Here is a 10,511-nt window from a genome sequence, read left to right as displayed (position 1 = left end):
TTTTTTTTTTTTTTTTTTTTTTTCTTATAGAATATAGAATATATTTTACAGAATTTATAAACAGAATATATGTATACAGATTTGAAAGTTACGTCACATGTTATATTTGAAAGTATATAAGAATATACATACATATATATACACATATATATATATATATATATATATATATATATATATATATATATATATATATATATAAAAGTATACATTAAAATTTTAAATATTCGTACTTAAAGAGCAAAGCAATAAGAATGTCCAAAACTAGATACGTGTCCAGGTTTTGAGATACTTTTATCTTAATGTACTCCATTACGGAAATATATTCACTCGAATCGATTGAGATATCCGCTCATAGAGAGTTAGAATCCATTTTAAGCTTGAGTGAAACATTCTTGTGATTTCGAATGACAGTATTCTATCGCTTCGAGCAAGAGTACTGCCACTTTTCACTCGTTTTGAATGAGATTCCGCTCCGAGAAATTTAGAGAGCATCCCCCGCTTTTTCCTGTCGCGATATTCATAAATAAAATCTTATTGACTAATCGTGCGTAAAGCGCAACAGGAGATAATTTCCACGCTGCTAGAGCTTACCTCGCCTGATTCGATTCATCTCACGATCATAATGTAACGACGCGTTAAAATGACCTCGAGTGTGAAATTGAATTTTTTTTCATACAATTTTTACAACACGGAGGCGGAAGGCGACGATAGAAAGTGATGTCAAATTTATCGACTATTATCAAAAGTTGCAGCTCACCTTCGCGGAACCATCGAGGCGATTTGGCGACACAATGTAACGTCACGCTAAAATGATTTCATGTATGAAAAGTCGAAAAGAAGATGATTGCGAATCTCCCTCGAGGCGAAAAGGGAGACTCATTCACTTTCTTTAGTGACATTAGTCGAGGCGCCGGTGAAATGCTCGGTTAAATGCTCATAAGTGTGCCACAGGGACGTTACAAGCGAAGTTACAAGCTACGAAGCAAGCGAGAATAAATCGTCTGACTTCTGGGAACGACGACGCGAAACGAAGTAACATGTCATCGACTGCGACCCGACTGAGACCGCCACTTCCTCCCTATAATGGAAGAAATATCTTCGGAACGTCGATATTGGGGGGATACGAAAATGGCGACAGGAGGAGAGTTCCTCACCTTCGAGAATGTTGGCCGTGGAATTTATACACCCTACCCACCGATCGTCATTCCCGACAGGGGATGCGTAAAAGTCGTCTCACGTGTTGCAAGTTTTATGGCCAGTACATATATCTGTTATCGCGCGTTTTCTGCCTTATATATTATCATTGCAAAAAATTTCATCAGAAAATATTTGTGTAAAAATTTTCTAAACGGCTTTAAAAAGGAGGTTCTCTGTTTGTCCTTTATGTACACGGAGGAAATATAATTGGTCCATAAATCTGTATTGGCGCAAGATTTATGGGGCCAATCATATTATTTTTTCTATAAACATAAATATTATATAACATTTTATATAAATATATAACATTTTATAGGAGATTCTATTTGAAATTACGAAGTTACCTCCAGTTCCCTTCAAAGAAGAGCGGAGACATATTTACTAGAATTTATTAGAAAAAAACTCCTTGAATATATGAAATTTTCTCATGAACAACTTTTTGATACGACAAATATTTTTAAAGTTCTTGGGTTGTCAAACTTTGCGTGGACCAGTCTGTACATATTTGTTTTTCTGTTCATAATTTGAGAACAATTAGAGATATAGAGATGAAAATTTTATAGCTTGTTCAACGTATTATAAAACTAGTGACCCCACTTTTTTATTTTGTCTTAGATTAATATTATTACGCGGGTTTATCTAAGCGATCTGAAAATTAAAAAATAATTCCATTACTTTCTTGAAAATCCGAAGACGTCTAGACATACAATCTTTTCATTTTAATAGACTTAAAAAGAAACCTTCTCTTAAACAACTTCAAAAACAATCTTTTGGTAAATAATTTAATGTTAACGAAATAAAAAAATTCCAAAAAAATAAAACGCCTTTTAAAATTTCAAAAGTTTTAAAAAATATGAAGTAATTTTGATTCAAAATATATTATATACCTCTACAATATTATCCTAATATTTTAACAATATTAGAAATCGGCACAAAAAATATACAAATTAGATAGATAACTAACTATATAACTATAGAAAGATAAATAATAAAAAATGGTATGATTGTGAAGCTGTCAGTCAGCTTTCCGCGCCGACTTCTGATATCGTTAGAATATTAGAATAGGATTATAGATATATACAAATATTGTATGGAAATTGCTTTATATTTTTTAGAACGTTAAGATTTTTTAGAACAATTTATTTATTTTTTATTTTTTCTTCTAAATTCAGGAGTTTACGTCAACGTCATATAAGATTTGTAAACTTCTTTCTACAGGCACTAATGCAAAGATTTTAATTAATAAAGATAAACAAATTGTAATGCCGCGAGAAATTGTCTCGATGGAACCGTGCACATACGCGCTAATGCCGTCGCATGCCGGCATTATTTCGGCGCGTCTCATAATAGACCGCATTTTTTATTTATAGTGCCTCGTGATTCTTATTATAGCAACAGCCACGCGAGAGGCGCGGCGAAAACAACGAGAGGAGAGCTTCTCGTGTCGTTCTGCCTCGCGACTTCGGTAGCGACTTCGGCCTTGAGTTAGACGAACGAGTTTTCTAGTTCGAAGACAGCACATTTAGAAATATTGATATACATTGTGATGGAATAAAGTGTACACCCGGTGTTGCGAATAATGACGCGTGGCTATTTGTGGACGCGTTACCGTTTCGCGCGCGAAATAGGCGACGGCATTTCACGCGAGACACATCGAAACTATGACACAACAATGCACAGACATCGTTGGTACATGAGTTTAGAATTTGTCAAATAATGGAAAGATAATGAATGATCTTTCCGACATGTTTGGCTCTGATATACCCAACGCGGGAAAATGGTCCCGAGTCGAAATTTTGACCCTATTAAACTTTCGAATTATTCTGAAGGGTCAATATATGCTTGTTACAAAGTAAAAACCTACTTAGCGCCTCTAAATAGCAAAAAACGTACAAAATCCTACTTGATTCTAAAGAAGAAACTCTCAAAGAGATTTGCTTTTTCGACAAAGTTGATAAGTTAAATAAAATTAAAAAAAGTTGATACAGATTTTAGAATATCAAAGTAAACATTAAATAGAATACTGAAGTCAAAATTTCAATTCGAGGTAAAAACCTAGGTTAGTGGACGAAATTTTAGTTCTATTTTCGACCTAAACTTCTAACTTTCTTTTCTATATATTCTAAAAAATTAGTGTATTTTTAAGAGGACGTACTGGAGTCAATGTCGATTTCAAAAATTATTGATAACGCAGACAATCGTCATCAATACAGTCACGTTTTCGTATTTCTTGTACGTATAGATTTTGCGTAAATGTGTGTTACTTTGTTATATCATATTTAGTGGAAAACCACAAATAACCTAACCACAAATAAAAATTTTTCTCTATCAAACTTTTCCGATATCTTTAAACTTCTAAATTCAGATATAAAGATACAGCAATGTTCCTTGAAATTTTTCTAAGAAGAGCAAACTCACGTTCATTATAACACAACAAATCTTTTGTATCAAGCGGATATTTACTTTAACTGATGGCGTATGACAGGTTGATTTATACTTAAAATATGAACTTTGAAATTTTTTATTGTTTTCGCCATATATTGAGCAATGTTTCAATTCACTTTCGCACATATTTTTATTGTGCAAGAGCATTTGTAACTCTATGCAGCCAAACTTTGCAAAAAAATTCAATATCCTGTCGATAAAAATTTCGATTCCAGCGTCCCTTTAATACACATAGAAACCAATACCCTACTTAATGTCTCTAAATGACAGAAAATACACAAAATGCCACCTGTAAGTTCTAAAGAGGACCTTTCGACAAAGTGTGTGTGTTAGTAAGTTAAATAGAATTAAAAAAGATTGATGTAGGCTTCAAAGTATCAAAACAAACGTTACGTTGTTGAGGCCGAAGAATAAACTCAAAATTTCGACTTGAGAACGTGTACGAAAAAGGATGTCTTGAAGATCATATACAGAAATAAGAAAGGGATATGATCAAAATGCACTCACCCTCTGCGCCTTCCGCTTGTCGGCACGTTGGTTTTGATGATATATTCTGCTGAAATTACTGACGATAACAGGTACCGGTAAAGCGATCACTAGGACACCGCTCAAGGAGCATACACCCCCCACGATTTTTCCCGCGATCGTTTTCGGAACCATGTCACCGTAGCTGAAACAGACAAGAAGAAATATCCTTTAAGAAAGCTGCCCTGCAACTTACTCGATGTATTATAACACTTCTCACAGAAAATCAAATACTTACATCGACAACAATCGAATATCGATATTCATACGCATGCTGAAATGCAGTGAATGATCAAAGTTTTGCGAGTCGCATAGAGAGAGAGACTCGAAAGAGAGAGAGAGAGAGAGAGAGAGAGAGAGAGAGAGAGAGTCGACAAATTTATGAAACTTGCCATTTGAGGGTTTCCAATATTAACTGAGAGGGAGGGAAGGAGGGAGAACTGTGCCGCGGCTGTTGTACCATAAATTCAGAATACCAAATCTCATCGCTTCCAGAAATTCGCGAAATTCGCGCGCCAGTACGGGTGCCTACATATTCTATAACGCCCTACAATTCGTACCTTGTAGATCTCCAAACTCGTGGGTTCTCATACATTTCAGGCTGTCGTATACATACGTACAGCTTCGAACGGCAGTCATGCTGGGCGCAGAAAGTCATTTGCATTGTTATGAACATTGTTGGCGACGCGACAGCGGCTTAGACGAACGAGCCGGTCAAATGTTTAGAAAGCATGACGGAATTATGTATCCCCGACGTTATCGCCCGCGGGTGGACGCGTCGTCGGTCGCGGCCGGGAGAAAAATGGGAGACAACGTGGATAATTCATAGCGCGCTTGAAGAATTCAGCCGTGAAAGGTAACATCCGTCCTCGTCGTCCTCGTCGTCCTCGTTCTCAGTCGTGCGAACGTCCGCCCCATAAAACTTTTCCGCGGCCACGGCACCGCGCTCTCGCAGTGTTGGCTTTGCCGACCGTTTCCCGCAAGGTTGCCCCGCGGTCCATGCCCTTTACATATTTACCGCGTATCGGGTAGCGCAAACACACGCCCCGAACAAATACGCTAGTCGGGTTTAACTTGTCCTCGTGTGACGAAATCGCGACGCACTTCAACGCTCCGCTCAAATTGCGGAGGCCATATATACATGTGTTTGTGTGTCTGTGGGGGGAGGAGGGGGAGTAATGATGCGAAATCCGTTTTGTAATGGAATGTCTAAAGTTCGTCGAATCACGTCCTCTCATTAGGGCACGGGCAATTTATTATTGAAATTAGAAATTAGATCTCGTCCGAATTAGATCTCGTTGGACCTCAAAGACGACTTGGATGAATTCGTTAATTTTAAGCCGAATCTAAAATTAGAACACGGTATACTTTGAAGTGTGAAGGTCCCAAAATTACAAAGAAGAAATTCGTCTATCCACCCAGCAAAATATCAACCCTCACATGACATGTGTCTTGCGTACCCCAAAAGTGTCTGGCGCACTAGGGTTGTTTCCGCCCTCGCTAATAAATATGCTTTTAAATCTATAGAATAGAATTGCGTACAAAAATGATCGCAAATATTTATTTAAGCATTTCATTCCATTGCAAATATAGAGAGAAACGCGATAAAAATGGAAATTTACGTAAAAGTTTGTAACTTTTCTGAGAACGAAGATTTAAGAAATTAACATTCTCGGATTTTCTAGTCAATGTTTTAATCCTTAAAAGAAAAACATTATATGTTTCAAATATTATGTTTCAATTTCTCAAACAGATATAATTATTTGGGCATGCAAAAATACATCATTTTTTTAAGGAGTAAATAAAATCATTAACAATTTCAAATATTAATCTATTATAATATGCAGAATTTATTAAAACTGTTATAGAAATTAATGAAACATTAATAAAGTAACAAATTAATAAAATATTTCTTTCCTTTTATTAATGATTAGAGTTTGGTAGTGCATAACTTTCCTTGTTTATGTACAATAACCCAAAATTAAATAAACTATTTATATACATTACATTCGCGTTTCAAATAATAAGAGGTATCGTTTGGTCACGAAAAAACTCTAAGGGAGAAAAATTGATGTCGGACTTGACACTCTCCACGAAAATTCATACAAAAAAAAAGGAGTTAAATTATTAGCGGGGATCAGAAACAACGTTATACCGCGCACAATGGCGATCGTTTATTCTACCGACATGCCTCACTCGAGAGATCAAAAGAAGCCAGGCGTGCGGAAAAGGGAGAACGCCGATGGAGACGGGGATAAAATGAAGTGTAATGGATCGCACTCGACAGCTACAGATCGTTCCTCTTTCCAGCGAATTTCTCGGACCACACGCAATTTCGGGTCGAGACGCGAGGAGGCAGGCAAAAAGGCGGCTCTATTCTGCAAACGACGTGACGCGGGCCGGGAAAAAAATGTTCTCAGCAGAAGCAATCGATCACTCCGTATCCTCGATACGATATTATCGCAAGACCTGCCATTTATTATGTCTGAAGTAATTGGAAGAAGGGAACGTATAAGCCTGGTTAGCTCAATTGTTAGAAAATGTTAGAAAAAAAATGTAACCAAGCGCCCATAGACACATTTGGCCTCTTTTTCAAAAGCTTTGAATATTCCAGTTAATAATATACATCCTAATAAAAGTACACACAGAGAAATGCATGCTGCATTCAAATAAACGTTGCTTGTTTCAAGCATATTTCATAGGTTTATATATCCGCAAATTTAGCATTTTTTTTTTTCTTTTATTACAAGCATGAGATTTACTCAAAATACATTGTGAGTTTAGCATTCCATCAAGAATATTAAATTTATTCATTATTTTCAATCGAGTACACGAGCTTGTTTACTAACAATCAGCTTCGCTCGTGTGGAATCGTTCGTAATTACGTGAAAAAGAGAATAAAATTTACCCTCATCAGATCGATAAGCAATTGACGTGAGAGATTATTTATTAAATAAATAATAGGTGCGCGAAAGAGCGGGAGGAGATAAATCGATAACACGCGGTGGCAGATCACGTGCGCGAAATACGAGCGTACGAGCATCAGGTGAGAACTCGGCAGGACGAGTTTTCATGGTCGCTGTAAAAGTCCGTAGGAAGCGTAAATCAGGGTCGAGGAGTGGGCCCGGGGGGCCGTAGGGCGCTGGAAAATTATTGCCAGCCGGGGAAACCGAGCTCAGGCGAAAGTTCGCGTGACCCGCAATTCCAGCTCGACTTTCACTCTTTTTTTCCGTCAGAAGAGCATCGGTCGTGCGTACGTTAAAAAAAATTAAAAGAAAAACGATTTACTCGCAAATCGTGATACTCGAGGGACAAGAGGAACTCAATAATTCAAAATGAATGTGCAGTTTGTGCAGTTAAAAAGTGCATTGTAAAAGATTACACTTTAAGCGAAACTAAAAATCGTGAGTTTATTTACATTTTTATATCGGTGAGAGCTATACTCGAGAATCTCTGAAAACAACAATTAATATTTATCAACGTTACGTTTTCCTGCCGTTAAAAATAACAAAACATGATTCGTTTCTCTCCTGAAACAAAAAAATTGCGGAAATATTTCAATTTGTTGATATTTTATATAGATATTTTATTTCAGTTATTAGTGCAGTTTTCATTGCTGTTCGATCCTTTTATGATTCATTGCGTCAACATTCGCGTCTCCCTTCGCGAATTCCACTCTAACGTTTCAGAATTCGTCGATTCTGAGTTTTAGGAATTTTTTAATTTAAGAATTGTAAGATTGACAGACTTCAATCAAAAAATTCTAAAATTCGAGAGTTTTGTGCAACAGACAGAATCGACACGAGAATTGATAAATCCTAGAATATACAAAATTTTCTGAATATTCTAGAATGAATAGATTTTAGAATTTGAACAATACGATACATCTAAATGTTCAATATTTTTTTCATGGGAAATATCCCAAAATTTTAAGGTAATTTAACAAGAATTACGATAAATTTCAATATTGTCCTTGTAGTCGTTTGGGGAATAAACGGTCCACAAAAAGTTGCAATCTCAATAAATAATGATATTAACTATTTATTGAGATTGCAATCTTTTGTGGATCGTTTATCTCTCAAACGACTACGAAAATAATATCAGACTTTATATTCTTAAATATAATCTACTCGACATAAGCTTCAAGACGGTGTGTCATTTATTTAGAGAAGCTTTCTCTGTCATGTACTCAAAAGGAGAATTTATTCTCTACAAAGAAATATTAGGAATCTTTATCCAAGAAATTGGTTCAACTCTATGCAGTAAACAAAATCGAATTTTCATTTAATATTCTTTATTGAAATGCTAAACTTCCTGGAATTCAGAAAGTATTTTGAGTAAATTTGCTTTTATAAAAAAAATTATGATAAATTTTCGTATATATACACCTATAAAATAAACATGAAACTAGCAACATTTGAATACAGCATGCATTTTTCTGTGCGTACTTTTGTTAGGTTTTCCTTATTTCTGCGAGACATATGACTTACTACGCCCGTTTAATTCCGTCACATGTACAAATGTACAAATCAGAAACATTTTATCCCTTGCACACGTGGCTTACGCTTAAACCGCGATCCGATTCGAGGAATTAAAAATTTACAGGATGTTTACCGCGGATGTTGTTCGCGGATGCGCTTACAGAATGCGAATGATATTACCTTTCGTCTCATCGTAATACTGCACGATTAAAATAGACGAAATATTGAACGAATGGGAGAAGTTAGAAACGACAGGTCGCGCGAGTTCAAGGCGAATGTGCTCAGGTCAGATAGAGACTGACTTTTCTTATTTGTCAATGTAGTCGGGACACGCGACGCGGCAGCGAATTTAGGGAGATTGTCGAAGGAGAAGGAGGGAGGGAGGAGGAGGAGGAACAGTCGGCGAAAACGTAGGATTAGTAATCTATCTTTAGAAAAGCGCGCCTTGGGCGACCCGCCTGAGCGACTATCTGGGATTTAGACGCACGTCGGGTTTTCGCGACGGAGGTCGCGCGCAACTGCCACGAATTTGCAGTTAAATTACAAATAACCTTCACCAACGTAAACAAGAGACCCTGTAATATCGCGTCTAGAGATCACGCGGCATTAACTTCATACTGGTCTCGGGCGAGTTATTAATTGCTCACGTCTTGCGCGATACGAGATTTGAGAGCGCGCGCAAGTACAGCCGATATTCGTCGGAGGAGTTGATCCGAATGAATCGAATTTTTTGGAGTCGAATCCACCGAGCTCGAGAATCTTTAAGTCTCGGTGAAATTCCTCGACGCAAACGCATCAGTTAATTTTACGTTAAACTTCAAAGAAGGCTTCCGCTTCATTTCCAAAAGCATTTCGTATAAATTTAAAGTAGCCGTATTATCCGTAACACGTCGATAAATAATAAATAAATTTACTATCTATCAAAATATCTAACAACGCCTGTTTCGCAAAGTGCACGCATTGTTTAAAATAATTCAAGAATTACGCTACATTATTGAGTAAATAATTCTATTAAATAGTTCTGTAAGTTGAGAGTCTTATATAAGAATAAACAGATAAGATATATAAATATGGAAGTGTGTGAATTATTATAATAATTGATTTCTTCTCTCTCCTCAATAAATGCCAATTTTCATTGTATACTATAAAATCTTAACTTTATTTCTACAAGAAAGAAATACATTTTTCGGAGAGAATTTTTTTCTTGCTAAGCAGTTAAATAATATTTCACTGTATATACAGTGCAAGTCTCATCAAATTCTCACGAAATTCATTTCATGACAACTAGCTTAAGAGAGAACACCACCACATGGAAAAAACGAACGTCCCGATTAATTTATATCGCGCGCGTTATGGTGAATAACCCCAACCCGTGGACTAATTGAGCCGAAACTCACATCGCAACGGCATCTTTTGAGTGCAAAGTTTTGTGAATTAATGAAGTTTCGAGCTCTGCCGTCGCCTTCGAGAACTTCCTTAACTCGTTTCGTCACGGGAGCAGTTTCATGTACGCATTTATAATGTACGCAAATAGCGCATAGAGGGAGAGCGTAGCGACGAAGAGGAGGGTGCTGCTGAGACGAGCAGTTGCACCCTGCTGTGTTTTTACACGAGCAACGAAAAGTTCGCTTAATGGATGCGAGTAAAATTTTATGAACTGACTTAGATGAAAGTATGGTCGGCATTTTATGCAGCACGTGTAAAAATATTACACACTTTATGTATATCAAAGCTATATAGTGTAGTAGGTGTTTCTTTCTTACGTCATATTTCGTCCGTTTCGTAATTATCCGTAAAACATGACTCAGAAGCTTTACTTAAAGGATCTAGAAAGAAGAATTTTATTGTGTAAAGTAGTTT

At 36.6% G+C, this 10,511-nt stretch overlaps 1 protein-coding gene across 11 annotated transcripts in view; it reads right to left on the bottom strand.

Annotated features, from left to right (window-relative positions):
- The window catches only part of LOC116841244 (potassium voltage-gated channel protein Shal), a 191,666-nt gene that overhangs the window by 111,503 nt on the left and 69,652 nt on the right, over window positions 1–10,511 (bottom strand). For all 11 annotated transcript variants that reach the window (XM_032808944.1, XM_032808943.1, XM_032808945.1 and 8 more), the window contains exon 2: window positions 4,153–4,315. In XM_032808944.1, coding sequence (XP_032664835.1) covers window positions 4,153–4,315 — 163 coding nt within the window. The remainder of the gene's footprint in view (window positions 1–4,152; window positions 4,316–10,511) is intronic.

The sequence above is a fragment of the Odontomachus brunneus genome, unplaced genomic scaffold (genome assembly GCF_010583005.1).
Source record: "Odontomachus brunneus isolate Ranch 3 - 2012 unplaced genomic scaffold, Obru_v1 Obru_scaffold_014, whole genome shotgun sequence".
Taxonomy (NCBI): domain Eukaryota; kingdom Metazoa; phylum Arthropoda; class Insecta; order Hymenoptera; family Formicidae; genus Odontomachus; species Odontomachus brunneus.
The sequence above is the reverse complement of the archived record's forward strand: the minus strand, read 5'-3'. Positions and strand labels throughout refer to the sequence as shown.